Here is a 21310-nt window from a genome sequence, read left to right as displayed (position 1 = left end):
GAGAAGGGGTTCCTTTGGCTTATATATCATGGGAGAGCAGGGGCCCCTCAGCCACATACACCCCGGGAGAGCAGGGGCCCCTCAGCCATGTACACCCCGGGAGAGCAGGGGCCCCTCAGCCACTTACACCCCGGGAGAGCAGGGACCTCTCAATCTTATACATTCCAGGAGATCAGGGGCCCCTCAGCCACATACATTACGAGAGAGAAGGGGTTCCTTTGGCTTATATATCATGGGAGAGCAGGGGCCCCTCAGCCACATACACCCCGGGAGAGCAGGGGCCCCTCAGCCATGTACACCCCGGGAGAGCAGGGGCCCCTCAGCCACATACACCCCGGGAGAGCAGGGGCCCCTCAGCCATGTACACCCCGGGAGAGCAGGGGCCCCTCAGCCACGTACACCCCGGGAGAGCAGGGGCCCCTCAGCCACGTACACCCCGGGAGAGCAGGGGCCCCTCAGCCACGTACACCCCGGGAGAGCAGGGGCCCCTCAGCCACGTACACCCCGGGAGAGCAGGGGCCCCTCAGCCACGTACACCCCGGGAGAGCAGGGGCCCCTCAGCCACGTACACCCCGGGAGAGCAGGGGCCCCTCAGCCACATACACTCCGGGAGAGCAGGGGCCCCACAGCCACGTACACCCCGGGAGAGCAGGGGCCCCTCAGCCACATACACCCCGGGAGAGCAGGGACCTCTCAATCTTATACATTCCAGGAGATCAGGGGCCCCTCAGCCACATACATTACGAGAGAGAAGGGGTTCCTTTGGCTTATATATCATGGGAGAGCAGGGGCCCCTCAGCCACATACACCCCGGGAGAGCAGGGGCCCCTCAGCCATGTACACCCCGGGAGAGCAGGGGCCCCTCAGCCACTTACACCCCGGGAGAGCAGGGACCTCTCAATCTTATACATTCCAGGAGATCAGGGGCCCCTCAGCCACATACATTACGAGAGAGAAGGGGTTCCTTTGGCTTATATATCATGGGAGAGCAGGGGCCCCTCAGCCACATACACCCCGGGAGAGCAGGGGCCCCTCAGCCATGTACACCCCGGGAGAGCAGGGGCCCCTCAGCCACATACACCCCGGGAGAGCAGGGGCCCCTCAGCCACGTACACACCGGGAGAGCAGAGGTCCCTCAGCCACGTACACCCCGGGAGAGCAGGGGCCCCTCAGCCACATACACCCCGGGAGAGCAGGGACCTCTCAATCTTATACATTCCAGGAGATCAGGGGCCCCTCAGCCACATACATTACGAGAGAGAAGGGGTTCCTTTGGCTTATATATCATGGGAGAGCAGGGGCCCCTCAGCCACATACACCCCGGGAGAGCAGGGGCCCCTCAGCCATGTACACCCCGGGAGAGCAGGGGCCCCTCAGCCACGTACACCCCGGGAGTGCAGGGACCTCTCAATCTTATACATTCCAGGAGATCAGGGGCCCCTCAGCCACATACATTACGAGAGAGAAGGGGTTCCTTTGGCTTATATATCATGGGAGAGCAGGGGCCCCTCAGCCACATACACCCCGGGAGAGCAGGGGCCCCTCAGCCATGTACACCCCGGGAGAGCAGGGGCCCCTCAGCCACTTACACCCCGGGAGAGCAGGGACCTCTCAATCTTATACATTCCAGGAGATCAGGGGCCCCTCAGCCACATACATTACGAGAGAGAAGGGGTTCCTTTGGCTTATATATCATGGGAGAGCAGGGGCCCCTCAGCCACATACACCCCGGGAGAGCAGGGGCCCCTCAGCCATGTACACCCCGGGAGAGCAGGGGCCCCTCAGCCACATACACCCCGGGAGAGCAGGGGCCCCTCAGCCACGTACACACCGGGAGAGCAGAGGTCCCTCAGCCACGTACACCCCGGGAGAGCAGGGGCCCCTCAGCCACATACACCCCGGGAGAGCAGGGACCTCTCAATCTTATACATTCCAGGAGATCAGGGGCCCCTCAGCCACATACATTACGAGAGAGAAGGGGTTCCTTTGGCTTATATATCATGGGAGAGCAGGGGCCCCTCAGCCACATACACCCCGGGAGAGCAGGGGCCCCTCAGCCATGTACACCCCGGGAGAGCAGGGGCCCCTCAGCCACGTACACCCCGGGAGTGCAGGGACCTCTCAATCTTATACATTCCAGGAGATCAGGGGCCCCTCAGCCACATACATTACGAGAGAGAAGGGGTTCCTTTGGCTTATATATCATGGGAGAGCAGGGGCCCCTCAGCCACATACACCCCGGGAGAGCAGGGGCCCCTCAGCCATGTACACCCCGGGAGAGCAGGGGCCCCTCAGCCACTTACACCCCGGGAGAGCAGGGACCTCTCAATCTTATACATTCCAGGAGATCAGGGGCCCCTCAGCCACATACATTACGAGAGAGAAGGGGTTCCTTTGGCTTATATATCATGGGAGAGCAGGGGCCCCTCAGCCACATACACCCCGGGAGAGCAGGGGCCCCTCAGCCATGTACACCCCGGGAGAGCAGGGGCCCCTCAGCCACATACACCCCGGGAGAGCAGGGGCCCCTCAGCCATGTACACCCCGGGAGAGCAGGGGCCCCTCAGCCACGTACACCCCGGGAGAGCAGGGGCCCCTCAGCCACGTACACCCCGGGAGAGCAGGGGCCCCTCAGCCACGTACACCCCGGGAGAGCAGGGGCCCCTCAGCCACGTACACCCCGGGAGAGCAGGGGCCCCTCAGCCACGTACACCCCGGGAGAGCAGGGGCCCCTCAGTCACGTACACCCCGGGAGAGCAGGGGCCCCTCAGCCACATACACCCCGGGAGAGCAGGGGCCCCACAGCCACGTACACCCCGGGAGAGCAGGGGCCCCTCAGCCACATACACCCCGGGAGAGCAGGGGCCCCTCAGCCACATACACACCGGGAGAGCAGAGGTCCCTCAGCCACGTACACCCCGGGAGAGCAGGGGCCCCTCAGCCACATACACCCCGGGAGAGCAGGGACCTCTCAATCTTATACATTCCAGGAGATCAGGGGCCCCTCAGCCACATACATTACGAGAGAGAAGGGGTTCCTTTGGCTTATATATCATGGGAGAGCAGGGGCCCCTCAGCCACATACACCCCGGGAGAGCAGGGGCCCCTCAGCCATGTACACCCCGGGAGAGCAGGGGCCCCTCAGCCACGTACACCCTGGGAGTGCAGGGACCTCTCAATCTTATACATTCCAGGAGATCAGGGGCCCCTCAGCCACATACATTACGAGAGAGAAGGGGTTCCTTTGGCTTATATATCACGGGAGAGCAGGGGCCCCTCAGCCACATACACCCCGGGAGAGCAGGGACCCCTCAGCCACATACACCCCGGGAGAGCAGGGGCCCCTCAGCCACATACACCCCGGGAGAGCAGGGACCCCTCAGCCACATACACCCCGGGAGAGCAGGGGCCCCTTAGCCACATACACCCCGGGAGAAAAAATTTAAAATAACCAATAAATTTCGTTCAACTTCACAATTATGTTCCACTTGTTGTTGATACTTCACCAAAAATTTACATTTGGTATCTTTGCATGATATGTGGGAAAAGGTTGAAAAGTTCCAGGGGGCCGAATACTTTTGCAAGGCACTGTACATCCCGGGAGAGCAGGGGCCCCTCGGCCACCTACATCCCGGGAGAGCAGGGGTCCCTCGGCCACCTACATCCCGGGAGAGCAGAGGCCCCTCGGCCACCTACATCCCGGGAGAGCAGGGGCCCCTCGGCCACCTACATCTCAGGAGAGCAGGGGCCCCTCGGCCACCTACATCCCGGGAGAGCAGGGGCCCCTCGGCCACCTACATCTCAGGAGAGCAGGGGCCCCTCGGCCACCTACATCCCAGGAGAGCAGGGGCCCCTCAGCCACACACCTCTCACCTTTGGTGACACCCACCCCAGAATAGTGTAAGCCCCCCCCACTCGTCTGATTATTGTAGTGGCGGTCCTGTTATTGCTGTTCTTTCTACCTCCAGCTTGCTGCTGATCATGATTCCCATCCGCACCTGCTTGCTCCGTGGACGTGGGGTCTTTGGTCACCTGACTTTACAGTCGCACACTAGCCCCTCAACTCTACGATGGTTTTCGGTAAGTAGTTACTTCCTGTTTGCTGCGGCTATTACTGGACATAAGGTGATTTCTGTGTCCTGTGTCGCAGGTCTATCCATCATCTCCTCAAAAACGAGACTATGGCCTCCCGAACGAGGCGTGGAGCCCGGACACCCGTGCCCTCTACAAGAAGTATGAGGAGCTGAGTGGCAGTGGACCATGGAGGAGGATCCCGTCCTATAACAGCACAGTGCACCACATGGCAGGTATTGGCCCTGTACCCAGGGCCGGCTCCAGGTTTTATAGGGCCCCGGGCGAAAGAGTCTCAGTGGGCCCCCTCTTTAACACATAGCACGATTCATGATGCACAGATACAGCAGAGAAATATAGCATAGCCACATAGCATATAACACAGCCCACGTAGCATATAGCACAGCCACGTAGTGTATAACACAGCCCACACAGTATATAATACAGCCCACGTAGCGTATATCACAGCCATGTAGTATATAACACAGCCACATAGTATATAACACAGCCACGTAGTATATAACGCAGCCATGTAATATATTGCACAGTCCACGTAGCATATTGCTCAGCCATGTAGTATATTGGCCAGCCACGTAGTATATTGCCCAGCCACGTAGTATATTGCCCAGTCACGTAGTATATTGCCCAGCTACGTAGTATATTGCCTAGTCACGTAGTATATTGCCCAGCCACGTGGTATATTGCCCAGCCATGTAGTATATTGCCCAGTCACGTAGTATATTGCCCAGCCACGTAGTATATTGCCCAGCCACGTAGTATATTGCCCAGCCACGTGGTATATTGCCCAGCCACGTGGTATATTGCCCAGTTACGTAGTATATTGCACAGCCACGTAGTATATTGCCCAGTCACGTAGTATATTGCCCAGCTACGTAGTATATTGCCTAGTCACGTAGTATATTGCCCAGCCTCGTGGTATATTGCCCAGCCACGTAGTATATTGCCCAGCCACGTAGTATATTGCCCAGCCACGTAGTATATTGCCCAGCCACGTAGTATATTGCCCAGCCACGTAGTATATTGCCCAGCCACGTATATTGCCCAGCCACGTAGTATATTGCCCAGCCACGTAGTATATTGCCCAGCTACGTGGTATATTGCCCAGCCACGTGGTATATTGCCCAGCCATGTAGTATATTGCCCAGTCACGTAGTATATTGCCCAGCTATGTAGTATATTGCCTAGTCACGTAGTATATTGCCCAGCCACGTGGTATATTGCCCAGCCACGTAGTATACTGCCCAGCCACGTGGTATATTGCCCAGCCATGTAGTATATTGCCCAGTCACGTAGTATATTGCCCAGCTACGTAGTATATTGCCCAGTCACGTAGTATATTGCCCAGCCACGTAGTATATTGCCCAGCCACGTAGTATATTGCCCAGCCACGTAGTATATTGCCCAGCCACGTAGTATATTGCCCAGCCAAGTAGTATATTGCCCAGCCACGTAGTATATTGCCCAGCCACGTAGTATATTGCCCAGCCACGTAGTATATTGCCCAGCCACGTAGTATATTGCCCAGCCACGTAGTATATTGCCCAGCCACGTAGTATATTGCCCAGTGACGGAGTATACAGCACAGAGTCACATAGTATACAGACTTAAAATAAAAAATAAACATATACTCACCCTCCGTTGAAGTTCTGGCCTTGTACCGCACGCGGCAGCTTCCAGTCCCAGGGTTGGTATGAGCGCAGGACCTGTGATGACGTTGCGGTCACATGACCGTGACGTCATGGCTGGTCCTTCTCGCATAGCATCCTTGGCACTGGAACCTGCCGCTTGCACGGAGCGGTCACCGGAGCGTTGCAAGGAGCGGGAAAGGCGACGGAGGGTGAGAATAGCAGGTTTTTTGTTTTTTTATTATTTTTAACATGACATATTTTTACTATTGATGTTGCATAGGCAGCATCAATAGTAAATAGTTGGGGACACACAGGGTTAATAGCAGCAGTAATGGAGTGCGTTACACCGCGGCCCGTTACCGCTGCCATTAACCCTGTGTAAGCGGTGACTGGAGGGGATTATGGAGCGGGCACTGATTGTTGGGAGTATGGAGCGGGCGCCGGGCACTGACTGCAGGGGAGGGACTAATCGGACTGTGCCCATCGCTGATTGGTCGCGGCAGCCATGACAGGCAGCTGCCGAGACAAATCAGCGACGACAGACAGAGGCCGCGACCAATGAATATCCGTGACAGAAAGAAAGACAGAAGGACAGACAGAAAGACGGAACTGAAGAAGTGTGACCCTTAGACAATTATATAGTGTATATGTATATATATATATATATATATATATATATATATATATATATATATATATATATATACATACATACACACACACACACTTCTCACCTGTGTCTTGCCTCTCTGTTGTGTTTTCTGTCTTCTTACATCTTTTCTCTCTCCCGCTCTGATTTTTATATTTCCGTCTGCCTCTTCTCCCTGCTTGTCTCTGGCTCCACCCCTGACATTTAGCCCCGCCCCTCAATGGCTCTTCACAGTGTGAGAGCTGTGACGCTGCTGGAAGGGAGGGATCCGATGCTTCTGCTCCTGACTGCAGGTGCGGGGTGAGTACTAGTGTCACAGCGTGTGTGACTGTGTGCCCCTGCTACACTGCAGCCGGCAACTCTCTGCACAGCCACATGCACTGCCAGCGCTCTGCTCCAGTCCTCACTATGCAGAGAGGAAGGAGCAGAGAATGAGTGCGCGCCACCGCGCTGATACCGTGTGTTCCAGCACGCTGGCTGTACCAGGAGAGCAGAAGTGAGGGGCCCCTCTCTGCTCACCGGGCGGGCACCATACGCCAGTAAGGGCTGTAATGCCCTGATGGCGGCCCTGCAGGGAGGGATGAAGTCCGGCTTCGGGGCCCCCTCAGGAGCGCATGATGCGCATTAGTGTCGGCAGCAGTGTCTTACCGTTATGGGCCCCCTCCGTCTCGTCAGGGCCCCGACACTTGCCCGGGTACTGACGCCGGCCCTGCCTGTACTATATATATATATATACATACAATACAGACCAAAAGTTTGGACACACCTTCTCATTTAAAGATTTTTCTGTATTTTCATGACTATGAAAATTGTACATTCACACTGAAGGCATCAAAATTATGAATTAACACATGTGGAATTATATAATTAACAAAAATATGTGAAACAACTGAAATTATGTCTTATATTCTAGGTTCTTCAAAGTAGCCACCTTTTACTTTGATGACTGCTTTGCACACTCTTGGCATTCTCTTGAGCTTCAAGAGGTAGTCACCGGAAATGGTTTTCACTTCACAGGTGTGCCCTGTCAGATTTAATAAGTGGGATTTGCCTTATAAATTGGGTTGGAACCATCAGTTGTGTTGAGCAGAAGTCTGGTGGATACACAGCTGATAGTCCTACTGAATAGACTGTTAGAATTTGTATTATGGCAAGAAAAAAGCAGCTAAGTAAAGAAAAACGAGTGGCCATCATTACTTTAAGAAATGAAGGTCAGTCAGTCCAAAAAATTGGGAAAACTTTGAAAGTGTCCCCAAGAGCAGTTGCAAAAACCATCAAGCGCTGCAAAGAAACTGTCTCACATGAGGACCGCCCCAGGAAAGGAAAACCAAGAGTCACCTCTGCTTCTGAGGATATATTTATCCGAGTCACCAGCCTCAGAAATCGCAGGTTAACATCAGCTCAGATTAGAGACCAGGTCAATGCCACACAGAGTTCTAGCAGCAGACACATCTCTACAACAACTGATAAGAGGAGACTTTGGGCAGCAGGCGTTCATGATAAAATAGCTGCTAGAAAACCACTGCTAAGGACAGGAAACAAGCAGAAGAGACTTGTTTGGGCTAAAGAACACAAGGAATGGACATTAGACCAGTGGAAATCTGTGCTTTGGTCTGATGAGTCCAAATTTGAGATCTTTGGTTCCAACCACCGTGTCTTTGTGCGACGCAGAAAAGGTGAATGGATGGACTCTACATGCCTGGTTCCCACCGTGAAGCATGGAGGAGGAGGTGTGATGGTGTGGGGGTGCTTTGCTGGTGACACTGTTGGGGATTTATTCAAAATTGAAGGCATACTGAACCAGCATGGCTACCACAGCGTCTTGAGGCATGCTATTCCATCCGGTTTGCGTTTAATTGGACCATCATTTATTTTTCAACAGGACAATGACCCCAAACACACCTCCAGGCTGTGTAAAGGCTATTTGACCAAGAAGGAGAGTGATGTGGTGCTACGCCAGATGACCTGATCTCCACAGTCACCAGACCTGAACCCGATAGAGATGGTTTGGGGTGAGCTGGACCGCAGAGTGAAGGCAAAAGGGCCAACAAGTGCCAAGCATTTCTGGGAACTCCTTCAAGATTGTTGGAAAACCATTTCCGGTGACTACCTCTTGAAGTTCATCAAGAGAATGCCAAGAGTGTGCAAAGCAGTTATCAAAGCAAAAGGTGGCTACTTTGAAGAACCTAGAATATAAGACATATTTTCAGTTGTTTCACACTTTTTTGTTAAGCATATAATTCCACATGTGTTAATTCATAGTTTTGATGCCTTCAGTGTGAATTTACAATTTTCATAGTCATGAAAATACAGAAAAATCTTTAAATGAGAAGGTGTGTCCAAACTTTTGGTCTGTACTGTATATATATCACTGTACACCACATGGCAGGTGGCCAGGCCCTGTACCATATTTATATGTATACTAAATGGTGGCCCGATTCTAACGCATTGGGTATTCTAGAATATGTATCTATATCGCAGCCACATACTATATAGCATAGGCCATGTAGTATATAGGAGCCATGTAGTATATAGCATACAAATAGTACGTGGCCTGTGCTATATAGTATGTGGCTGCTATATACATACATACATATTGTAGAATACCCTATGCTTTGTATATAACGCAGCCCACGCAGTATCTAACACAGGCCACGTAGTATACAGCAGCCATGTTGTATATAACACTGCCCACGTAGTATATAGTACTGCCCACGTAGTATATAGCAGCCATGTAGTATATAGTACTGCCCACGTAGTATATAGCAGTCATGTAGTATATAGTACTGCCCACGTAGTATATAGCAGCCATGTAGTATATAGTACTGCCCCCGTAGTATATAGCAGCCATGTAGTATATAGTACTGCCCCCGTAGTATATAGCAGCCATGTAGTATATAGTACTGCCCACGTAGTATATAGCAGCCATGTAGTATATAGTACTGCCCACGTAGTATATAGCAGCCATGTAGCCAACGCAGCCCACACAGTATTTAGCAGTGTGGGCACATATCCCTGTTAAAAAAAAAGAATTAAAATAAAAAATACAGTAGTTACATACTCACCCCCTGGGATCCAACGGCGCTGTGGCGATGGGCGCGTGGCTGCCGCCATCTTCCGTTCCCAGGATGCATTGCGAAATTACCCAGTAGACTTAGCGGTCTCGCGAGACCGCTAAGTCTTCTGGGTAATTTCGCAATGCATCTCTGGGACCGCAAGCTGGCGGAAGGCGCGAGCGCATCCTCGGACAACGGAGGGTGAGTATAGCAAGTTTTTTTTTATTATTATTTTTAACATTAGGTTTTTTTTACTATTGATGCTGCCTAAAACGTTGGGGACACACAGGGTTGATAGCAGCGGTAACGGAGTGCGTAACCCGTGGCATAACGCGGTCCGTCTCCGCTGGCATTAACCCTGTGTGAGCGGTGACCGGAGGGGAGTATGGAGCGAGCGGGCGCCGGGCAGTAACTGCAGGGGAGTAGGGAGGGACTAATCGGACTGTGCCCGTTGCTGATTGGTCGCGGCAGCCATGACAGGCAGCTGGCGAGACAAATCAGCGAATTGGATTACATGACAGACAGAGGCCGCGACCAATGAATATCCGTGACAGACAGAAATACGGAAGTGACCCTTAGACAATTATATAGTAGATATATATCTATATCTCTATATATCTATAATATAACGGTCTGAGCGTCACTCTGTCCGAAGCCTTTATAGACTGTGCAAGCGCGACGCACCACGCCTGCGCAGTCTGGACCAGAGTGACGCAGCCGAACTTACTTATCCTCCCCTCCTATATACTGGCCATGGGGGCTCCACACACCCGTGTATCCCCCATAATATAGCGGCCATGGGGGCTCCGTGCACTGTAGCTCCGGTCAGGGTTGATGTAGAGCCCAGCAGAGCTCCAGGACCTTCTATGATGTCACCAGCATGTGACCAGTGATGCGAGTGGGCGGAGTCGGCCCTCGCTGTGCTGGCTGCAGGGGTGCTGTATCCATTATAGCCAGCGCCGCACTCAAGCAGTAAGTACAGCCACACTCGCCCGCACTCATACAGTACAGCCACACTCACACAGTACAGCCACACTCACACAGTACAGCCACACTCACAGTACAGCCACACTGACACAGTACAGCCACACTCACACAGTACAGCCACACACACTCAGCACAGCCGCACTCAGCACAGCCACACTCACACAGTACAGCCACACTCACACAGTACAGCCACACTCACACAGTACAGCCACACTCACACAGTACAGCCACACTCACAGTACAGCCACACTCACACAGTACAGCCACACACACTCAGCACAGCCGCACTCAGCACAGCCACACTCACACAGTACAGCCACACTCAGTACAGCCACACTCACACAGTACAGCCACACGCACTCAGCACAGCCACACGCACTCAGCACAGCCGCACTCAGCTCAGCCGCACTCGGGCAGTACAGCCAGAGAGAGAAAGATGGGAGCAACATATGGCAGAATGTAAGCAGGAACAGGCAGAATGGGTGCAGCACATTACAACAGAATGGGGGCACAGGATGGGAGCAGAACATGACAAAATGGGGACGCAGGATGGGAACAGCACATGACAGAATGGTTGCGCAGGATGGGAGCACCACATGACAGGATGGGGGCAGGATGGGAGCAGCACATGACAAGACGGGGGCGCAGGATCGGAGCACATGACAGGATGGGGACGCAGGATGGAGCAGCACATGACAGGATGGGGACTCCACCAATGATCCCCACAGTCCCTACTCCCTACTGTATACGTGCTTTGGCAAAACTAATGTTTATTTGATCCTGTAAAGCTTCTTTGAATTGAATTTATTTTATATATATATATATATATATACTAGCTGAAGAGCCCAGCGTTGCCATAGTAAATATCTGTGGTTAGTTATAGCACGTCACTTCTCTTATTTTCCCATCACGCCTCTCATTTTGCCAATCACACCTCTCATTTTCTCCCTCACACCTCTCATTTTCTCCCTCACTCCTCTCATTCCCCCCTAACACTTGTCATTTCAACCTCACATCTGTCATTTTCTGATCACTCCACTATTTTTCCTCACTCCTCTCATTTTGCACTCACACCTTTCCATTTTCACCTCACACCTCTCATTTTCACCTCATCACCTCAGTATATACATGTTTGTCATCACCCTTATATAGTATACATCTGTATGTCATCGCCTGTATATAGTATATACCTGTATGTCATCTCCCCTGTATATAGTATATACCTGCTGTGTGTCATCTCCCCTATATATAGTATATACCTGAATGTCATCTCCTATATATAGTATATACCTGTATGTCATCTCCTCCTGTATATAGTATATACCTGTGTGTCATCTCCTCCTGTATTAGACCTCGTTCACACGTTATTTGCTCAGTATTTTTACCTCAGTATTTGTAAGCTAAATTGGCAGCCTGATAAATCCCCAGCCAACAGGAAGCCCTCCCCCTGGCAGTATATATTAGCTCACACATACACATAATAGACAGGTCATGTGACTGACAGCTGCCGTATTTCCTATATGGTACATTTGTTGTAGTTTGTCTGCTTATTAATCAGATTTTTATTTTTGAAGGATAATACCAGACTTGTGTGTGTTTTAGGGCGAGTTTCATGTGTCAAGTTGTGTGTGTTGAGTTGCGTGTGGCGACATGCATGTAGCGACTTTTGTGAGATGAGTTTTGTGTGCCAACATGCGTGTAGCAACTTTTTGTGCGTCAAGTTGCATGTGACAGGTTAGTGTAGCAAGTTGTGTGCAGCAAGTTTTGCGCATGGCGAGTTTTGCGCGTGGCGAGTTTTATGTGTGGTGCCTTTTGAGTATGTGCAAATTTTGTGTGAAGCAAGTTTTGCATGTGTTGCAACTTTTGTGCATGTGGCAATTTTTCCGCGTGTGCAAGTTTTGCGTGTGGCGAGTTTTCCATGAGGTGAGTTTTGCACTTGTGGCGAGTTTTGCAAGAGCCTAGTTTTTGCATGTGGCGAGTTCTGCGCGTGGCGAGTTTTGAGCGGCGACTTTTGTGTTTCGACTTTTATGTGGCGAGGTTGGTGTATTTGTGGTGAAATGTGTGCTGAGGGTAATATGTGTTCAAGCACGTGGTAGTGTGTGGCGCATTTTGTGTGTGTGTTCATATCCCCTTGTGTGGTGAGTATCCCATGTCGGGGCCCCACCTTAGCAACTGTACGGTATATACTCTTTGGCGCCATCGCTCTCATTCTTTAAGTCCCCCTTGTTCACATCTGGCAGCTGTCAATTTGGCTCCTACACTTTTCCTTTCATTTTTTCCCATTATGTAGATAGGGGCAAAATTGTTTGGTGAATTGGAAAGCGCGGGGTTAAAATTTCACCTCACAACATAGCCTATGACGCTCTCGGGGTCCAGACGTGTGACTGTGCAAAATTTTGTGGCTGTAGCTGCGACGCCTCCAACACTTTTCCTTTCACTTTTTCCCCATTATGTAGATAGGGGCAAAATTGTTTGGTGAATTGGAAAGCACGGGGTTAAAATTTCACCTCACAACATAGCCTATGACGCTCTCCGGGTCCAGACGTGTGACTCTGCAAAATTTTGTGGCTGTAGCTGCGACGCCTCCAACACTTTTCCTTTCACTTTTTTCCCCATTATGTAGATAGGGGCAAAATTGTTTGGTGAATTGGAACGCGCGGGGTTAAAATTTCGCTTCACAACATAGCCTATGACGCTCTCGGGGTCCAGATGTGTGACTGTGCAAAATTTTGTGGCTGTAGCTGCGACGGTGCAGATGCCAATCCCGGACATACACACACACACACACACACACACACACACATTCAGCTTTATATATTAGACTAGCTGAAGAGCCCGGCGTTGCCTGGGCATAGTAAATATCTGTTGTTAGTTATAGCACGTCACTTCTCTTATTTTCCCATCACACCTCTCATTTTCCCAATCACATCTTTAATTTTCCCCCTCACATCTCTCATTTTCTCCCTCACACCTCTCATTTTCTCCCTCACTCCTCTCATTCCCGCCTAACACTTGTCATTTCGACCTCACATCTGTCATTTTCTGATCACTACACTATTTCCCCTCACTCCTCTCATTTTGCACTCACACCTTTTCATTTTCACCTCACACCTCTCATTTTCACCTAAGTATATACATGTTTGTCATCTCTTATATATAGTATACACCTGTATGTCATCTCCTATATATAGTATATACCTGTATGTCATGTCCCCTGTATATAGTATGTACCTGCTGTGTGTCATCTCCCCTGTATATAGTATATACCTGTATGTCATCTCCTCCTATATATAGTATATACCTGTATGTCATCTTCTCCTATATATAGTATATACCTGTATGTCATCTCCTCCTATATATAGTATATACCTGTATGTCATCTCCTCCTATATATAGTATATACCTGTATGTCATCTCCTTCTATATATAGTATATACCTGTATGTCATCTCCTCCTGTATATAGTATATACCTGTGTGTCATCTCCCCTGTATATAGTATATATCTGTGTGTCATCTCCTCCTGTATATAGTATATACCTGTATGTCATCTTCTATATATAGCATATACCTGTATGTCATCTCATCTTGTATATAGTATATACCTGTAGGTAATCTGCTCCTGTATATAGTATATACCTGTGTGTCATCTCCTCCTGTATATAGTATATACCTGTATGTCATGTCCTCCTGTATATAGTATGTACCTGTATGTCATCTCCTCCACTATATAGTATATACCTGTGTGTCATCTCTCCTGTATATAGTATATATCTGTGTGTCATCTCCCTTGTATATAGTATATACCTGTGTGATCTCCTGCATTAGACCTCGTTCACACGTTATTTGCTCAGTATTTTTACCTCAGTATTTGTAAGATAAATTGGCAGCCTGATCCCCAGCCAACAGGAAGCCCTCCCCCCTGGCAGTATATATTAGCTCACACATACACATAATAGACAGGTCATGTGACTGACAGCTGCCGTATTTCCTATATGGTACATTTGTTGCTCTTGTAGTTTGTCTGCTTATTAATCAGATTTTTATTTTTGAAGGCTAATACCAGACTTGTGTGTGTTTTAGGGCGAGTTTCGTTTGTCAAGTTGTGTGTGTTGAGTTGTGTGTGGCGACATGCATGTAGCGAATTTTGTGAGATGAGTTTTGTGTGGCAACATGCGTGTAGCAACTTTTTGTGTGTCGAGTTGCATGTGACAGGTTAGTATAGCAAGTTGTGTGCAGCAAGTTTTGCGCGTGGCGAGTTTTATGTGTGGTGCCTTTTGAGTATGTGCAAATTTTGTGTGAAGCAAGTTTTGCATGTGTTGCAACTTTTGTGCATGTGGCAATTTTTCCGCGTGTGCAAGTTTTGCGTGTGGCGAGTTTTCCATGAGGTGAGTTTTGCACTTGTGGCGAGTTTTGCAAGAGCCTAGTTTTTGCATGTGGCGAGTTCTGCGCGTGGCGAGTTTTGAGCGGCGACTTTTGTGTTTCGACTTTTATGTGGCGAGGTTGGTGTATTTGTGGTGAAATGTGTGCTGAGGGTAATATGTGTTCAAGCACGTGGTAGTGTGTGGCGCATTTTGTGTGTGTGTTCATATCCCCTTGTGTGGTGAGTATCCCATGTCGGGGCCCCACCTTAGCAACTGTACGGTATATACTCTTTGGCGCCATCGCTCTCATTCTTTAAGTCCCCCTTGTTCACATCTGGCAGCTGTCAATTTGGCTCCTACACTTTTCCTTTCATTTTTTCCCATTATGTAGATAGGGGCAAAATTGTTTGGTGAATTGGAAAGCGCGGGGTTAAAATTTCACCTCACAACATAGCCTATGACGCTCTCGGGGTCCAGACGTGTGACTGTGCAAAATTTTGTGGCTGTAGCTGCGACGCCTCCAACACTTTTCCTTTCACTTTTTCCCCATTATGTAGATAGGGGCAAAATTGTTTGGTGAATTGGAAAGCACGGGGTTAAAATTTCACCTCACAACATAGCCTATGACGCTCTCCGGGTCCAGACGTGTGACTCTGCAAAATTTTGTGGCTGTAGCTGCGACGCCTCCAACACTTTTCCTTTCACTTTTTTCCCCATTATGTAGATAGGGGCAAAATTGTTTGGTGAATTGGAACGCGCGGGGTTAAAATTTCGCTTCACAACATAGCCTATGACGCTCTCGGGGTCCAGATGTGTGACTGTGCAAAATTTTGTGGCTGTAGCTGCGACGGTGCAGATGCCAATCCCGGACATACACACACACACACACACACACACACACACACACACACATTCAGCTTTATATATTAGACTAGCTGAAGAGCCCGGCGTTGCCTGGGCATAGTAAATATCTGTTGTTAGTTATAGCACGTCACTTCTCTTATTTTCCCATCACACCTCTCATTTTCCCAATCACATCTTTAATTTTCCCCCTCACATCTCTCATTTTCTCCCTCACACCTCTCATTTTCTCCCTCACTCCTCTCATTCCCGCCTAACACTTGTCATTTCGACCTCACATCTGTCATTTTCTGATCACTACACTATTTTCCCTCACTCTTCTCATTTTGCACTCACACCTTTTCATTTTCACCTCACACCTCTCATTTTCACCTAAGTATATACATGTTTGTCATCTCTTATATATAGTATACACCTGTATGTCATCTCCTATATATAGTATATACCTGTATGTCATGTCCCCTGTATATAGTATGTACCTGCTGTGTGTCATCTCCCCTGTATATAGTATATACCTGTATGTCATCTCCTCCTATATATAGTATATACCTGTATGTCATCTTCTCCTATATATAGTATATACCTGTATGTCATCTCCTCCTATATATAGTATATACCTGTATGTCATCTCCTCCTATATATAGTATATACCTGTATGTCATCTCCTTCTATATATAGTATATACCTGTATGTCATCTCCTCCTGTATATAGTATATACCTGTGTGTCATCTCCCCTGTATATAGTATATATCTGTGTGTCATCTCCTCCTGTATATAGTATATACCTGTATGTCATCTTCTATATATAGCATATACCTGTATGTCATCTCATCTTGTATATAGTATATACCTGTAGGTAATCTGCTCCTGTATATAGTATATACCTGTGTGTCATCTCCTCCTGTATATAGTATATACCTGTATGTCATGTCCTCCTGTATATAGTATGTACCTGTATGTCATCTCCTCCTCTATATAGTATATACCTGTGTGTCATCTCTCCTGTATATAGTATATATCTGTGTGTCATCTCCCTTGTATATAGTATATACCTGTGTGATCTCCTGCATTAGACCTCGTTCACACGTTATTTGCTCAGTATTTTTACCTCAGTATTTGTAAGATAAATTGGCAGCCTGATCCCCAGCCAACAGGAAGCCCTCCCCCCTGGCAGTATATATTAGCTCACACATACACATAATAGACAGGTCATGTGACTGACAGCTGCCGTATTTCCTATATGGTACATTTGTTGCTCTTGTAGTTTGTCTGCTTATTAATCAGATTTTTATTTTTGAAGGCTAATACCAGACTTGTGTGTGTTTTAGGGCGAGTTTCGTTTGTCAAGTTGTGTGTGTTGAGTTGTGTGTGGCGACATGCATGTAGCGAATTTTGTGAGATGAGTTTTGTGTGGCAACATGCGTGTAGCAACTTTTTGTGTGTCGAGTTGCATGTGACAGGTTAGTATAGCAAGTTGTGTGCAGCAAGTTTTGCGCGTGGCGAGTTTTATGTCTGGTGCCTTTTGAGTATGTGCAAGTTTTGTGTGAGGCAACTTTTGCATGTGTTGCAAATTTTGTGCATGTGGCAATTTTTGCGCGTGTGCAAGTTTTGCGTGTGGCGAGTTTTCCATGAGGTGAGTTTTGCACTTGTGGCGCGTTTTGCGTGAGCCTAGTTTTTGCATGTGGCGAGTTTTGCGCGTGGTGAGTTTTGAGCGGCGACTTTTGTGTTTCGACTTTTATGTGGCGAGGTTGGTGTATGTGTGGTGAAATGTGTGCTGAGGGTGGTATATGTGTTCAAGCACGTGGTAGTGTGTGGCGCATTTTGTGTGTGTGTTCATATCCCCATGTGTGGTGAGTATCTCATGTCGGGGCCCCACCTTAGCAACTGTACGGTATATACTCTTTGGCGCCATCGCTCTTGTTCACATCTGGCAGCTGTCAATTTGCCTCCTACACTTTTCCTTTCACTTTTCCCCATTATGTAGATAGGGGCAAAATTGTTTGGTGAATTGGAAAGCGCGGAGTTAAAATTTCACCTCACAACATAGCCTATGACGCCCTCAGGGTCCAGACGTGTGACTGTGCAAAATTTTGTGGCTGTAGCTGCGACGCCTCCAACACTTTTCATTTCACTTTTTCCCCATTATGTAGATAGGGGCAAAATTGTTTGGTGAATTGGAAAGCGCGGGGTTAAAATTTCACCTCACAACGTAGCCTATGACGCTCTCAGAGTCCAGACGTGTGACTGTGCATAATTTTGTTTCTGTAGCTGCGACGCTTCCAACACTTTTCCTTTCACTTTTTTCCCCATTATGTAGATAGGGGCAAAATTGTTTGGTGAATTGGAACGCGCGGGGTTAAAATTTCGCCTCACAACATAGCCTATGACGCTCCCGGGGTCCAGACGTGTGACTGTGCAAAATTTTGTGGCTGTAGCTGCGACAGTGCAGATGCCAATCCCAGACATACACACACACACACACACACACACACACACACACACACACACACACACACACACACACACACACACACACACATTCAGCTTTATATAGTAGATATATATATACATAATTGTCTAAGGGGTACTTCCGTCTGTCTGTCTGTCCTTCTGTCACGGATATTCATTGGTCCTGGCCTCTGTCTATCGTGGAAATCCAAGTCGCTGATTGGTCGCAGCAAAACAGCCGCGACCAATCAGCGACGGGCACAGTCCGGAAGAAAATGGCCGCTCCGGGGAGCGGAGCGCTGGGGACACAGTGTGGGGAGCGGAGCGCCGGGGACACAGACTACGGGGAGCGGAGCGCCGGGGACAGTGACTGCGGGGAGAGGGCGCCGGCCACTGACTACGGGGAGTATGGAGCGGCCATTTTCTTCCAGACTGTGCCCGTCGCTGATTGGTCTCCTCAAAACAGCCACGACCAATCAGCGACTTCCATGATAGACAGAGGCCAGGACCAATGAATATCCATGACAGAAGGACAGACAGACAGACGGAAGTACCCCTTAGACAATTATGTATATAGATAGATTATAAATATAAATATATATATATATATGTACACACAGTACAGACCACAAGTTTGGACACACCTTCTCATTTAAAGATTTTCTGTATTTTCATGACTATGAAAATTGCAAATTCACACTGAAGGCATCAAAATTATGAATTAACACATGTGGAATTATATACTTAACAAAAAAGTGTAAAACAACTGAAATGATGTCTTATATTCTAGGTTCTTCAAAGTAGCCACCTTTTGCTTTGATGACTGCTTTGCACACTCTTGGCATCCTCTTGATGAGCTTCAAGGGGTAGTCACCGGAAATGGTTTTCACTTCACAGGTGTGCCCTGTCAGGTTTAATAAGTGGGATTTCTTGCCTTATAAATGGGATTGGAACCATCAGTTGTGTTGAGCAGAAGTCTGGTGGATACACAGCTGATAGTCCTACTGAATAGACTGTTAGAATTTGTATTTTGGCAAGAAAAAAGCAGCTAAGTTAAGAAAAACGAGTGGCCATCATTACTTTAACCCCTTAAGCCCCGAGGGTGGTTTGCACGTTAATGAGCGGGACAATTTTTACAATTCTGACCACTGTCCCTTTATGAGGTTATAACTCTGGAACGCTTCAACGGATCTTGGCGATTCTGACATTGTTTTCTCGTGATATATTGTACTACATGTTAGTGGTAAAATTTATTCGATATAACGTGCGTTTATTTGTGAAAAAACGGAAATTTGGCGAAAATTTTGAAAATTTTGCAATTTTCCAACTTTGAATTGTTATGCCCTTAAATCACAGAGATATGTCACACAAAATAATTAATAAGTAACATTTCCCACATGTCTACATCAGCACAATTTTGGAACCAAAATTTTTTTTGTTAGGGAGTTATAAGGGTTAAAAGTTGACCAGCAATTTCTCATTTTTACAACACCAATATTTTTTAGGGACCACATCACATTTGAAGTCATTTTGAGGGGTCTATATGATAGAAAATAACCAAGTGTCGATACCATTCTAAAATCTGCACCCCTCAAGGTGCTCAAAACCACATTCAAGAAGTTTATTAACCCTTCAGGTGTTTTACAGGAATTTTTGGAATGTTTAACCCCTTCATGACCCAGCCGTGACGTGGTCCAGATTTCCTGGGCCCACTAATTACTTGAACCAGCCGTACCCACCACAACTTTAGCCAAATGACCCCCAATTTCAAATGCCTTCCAATTATTATAAGGTAAATTACGCTTGACAAGCTTCATTAAGAAGAATGGATGGTTTTGACATTAACCCCTTCAAGACCCAGCCTATTTTGACCTTAAAGACCTTGCCGTTTTTTGCAATTCTGACCAGTGTCCCTTTGTGAGGTAATAACTCAGAAACGCTTCAATGGTCCTAGCGGTTCTGAGATTGTTTTTTCGTGACATATTGGGCTTCATGTTAGTGGTAAATTTAGGTCAATAAATTCTGTGTTTATTTGTGATAAAAACGGAAATTTGGCGAAAATTTTGAAAATTTCGCAATTTTCACATTTTGAATTTTTATTCTGTTAAACCAGAGAGTTATGTGACACAAAATAGTTAATAAATAACATTTCCCACATGTGTGCTTTACATCAGCACAATTTGGGAAACAAAATTTTTTTTTGCTAGGAAGTTATAAGGGTTAAAATTTGACCAGCGATTTCTCATTTTTACAACGAAATTTACAAAACCATTTTTTTTAGGGACCACCTCACATTTGAAGTCAGTTTGAGGGGTCTATATGGCTGAAAATACCCAAAAGTGACACCATTCTAAAAACTGCACCCCTCAAGGTGCACAAAACCACATTCAAGAAGTTTATTAACCCTTCAGGTGCTTCACAGCAGCAGAAGCAACATGGAAGGAAAAAATGAACATTTAACTTTTTAGTCACAAAAATGATTTTTCAGCAACAATTTTTTTTATTTTCCCAATGGTAAAAGGAGAAACTGAACCACGAAAGTTGTTGTCCAATTTGTCCTGAGTACGCTGATACCTCATATGTGGGGGTAAACCACTGTTTGGGCGCACGGCAGGGCTTGGAAGGGAAGGAGCGCCATTTGACTTTTTGAATGAAAAATTGGCTGCACTCTTTAGCGGACACCATGTCACATTTGGAGAGCCCCCGTGTGCCTAAAAATTGGAGCTCCCCCACAAGTGACCCCATTTTGGAAACTAGACGCCCCAAGGAACTTATCTACATGCATAGTGAGCCCTTTAAACCCCCAGGTGCTTCACAAATTGATCCGTAAAAATGAAAAAGTACTTTTTTTTCACAAAAAAATTCTTTTACCCTCAATTTTTTCATTTTCACATGGACAACAGGATAAAATGGATCCTAAAATTTGTTGGGCAATTTCTCCTGAGTACATTGATACCTCACATGTGGAGGTAAACCACTGTTTGGGCACATGGTAAGGCTCGGAAGGGAAGGAGCGCCATTTGACTTTTTGAATGAAAAATTATCTCCATCGTTAGCGGACACCATGTCGTATTTGGAGAGACCCTGTGTGCCTAAACATTGGAGCTCCCCCACAAGTGACCCCATTTTGGAAACTGGACCCCCCAAGGAACTTATCTAGATGCCTAGTGAGCACTTTAAACCCTCAGGTGCTTCACAAATTGATCCGTAAAAATGAAAAAGTACT

At 47.9% G+C, this 21310-nt stretch overlaps 1 protein-coding gene across 1 annotated transcript in view; it reads left to right on the top strand.

The window, feature by feature from the left end:
- The window catches only part of LOC138680672 (acyl-coenzyme A thioesterase THEM4-like), a 108887-nt gene that overhangs the window by 21868 nt on the left and 65709 nt on the right, over positions 1-21310 (top strand). The window contains exons 2-3 of the mRNA XM_069767981.1: positions 3969-4080; positions 4151-4307. Of these exons, the coding sequence (XP_069624082.1) occupies positions 3982-4080; positions 4151-4307 (256 nt within the window). The 5' untranslated portion in view covers positions 3969-3981. The remainder of the gene's footprint in view (positions 1-3968; positions 4081-4150; positions 4308-21310) is intronic.

This window comes from Ranitomeya imitator, chromosome 1, assembly GCF_032444005.1.
Source record: "Ranitomeya imitator isolate aRanImi1 chromosome 1, aRanImi1.pri, whole genome shotgun sequence".
In the NCBI taxonomy this organism is placed as follows: Eukaryota; Metazoa; Chordata; class Amphibia; order Anura; family Dendrobatidae; genus Ranitomeya; species Ranitomeya imitator.
This window is presented reverse-complemented; position numbering and strand designations above follow the sequence as displayed.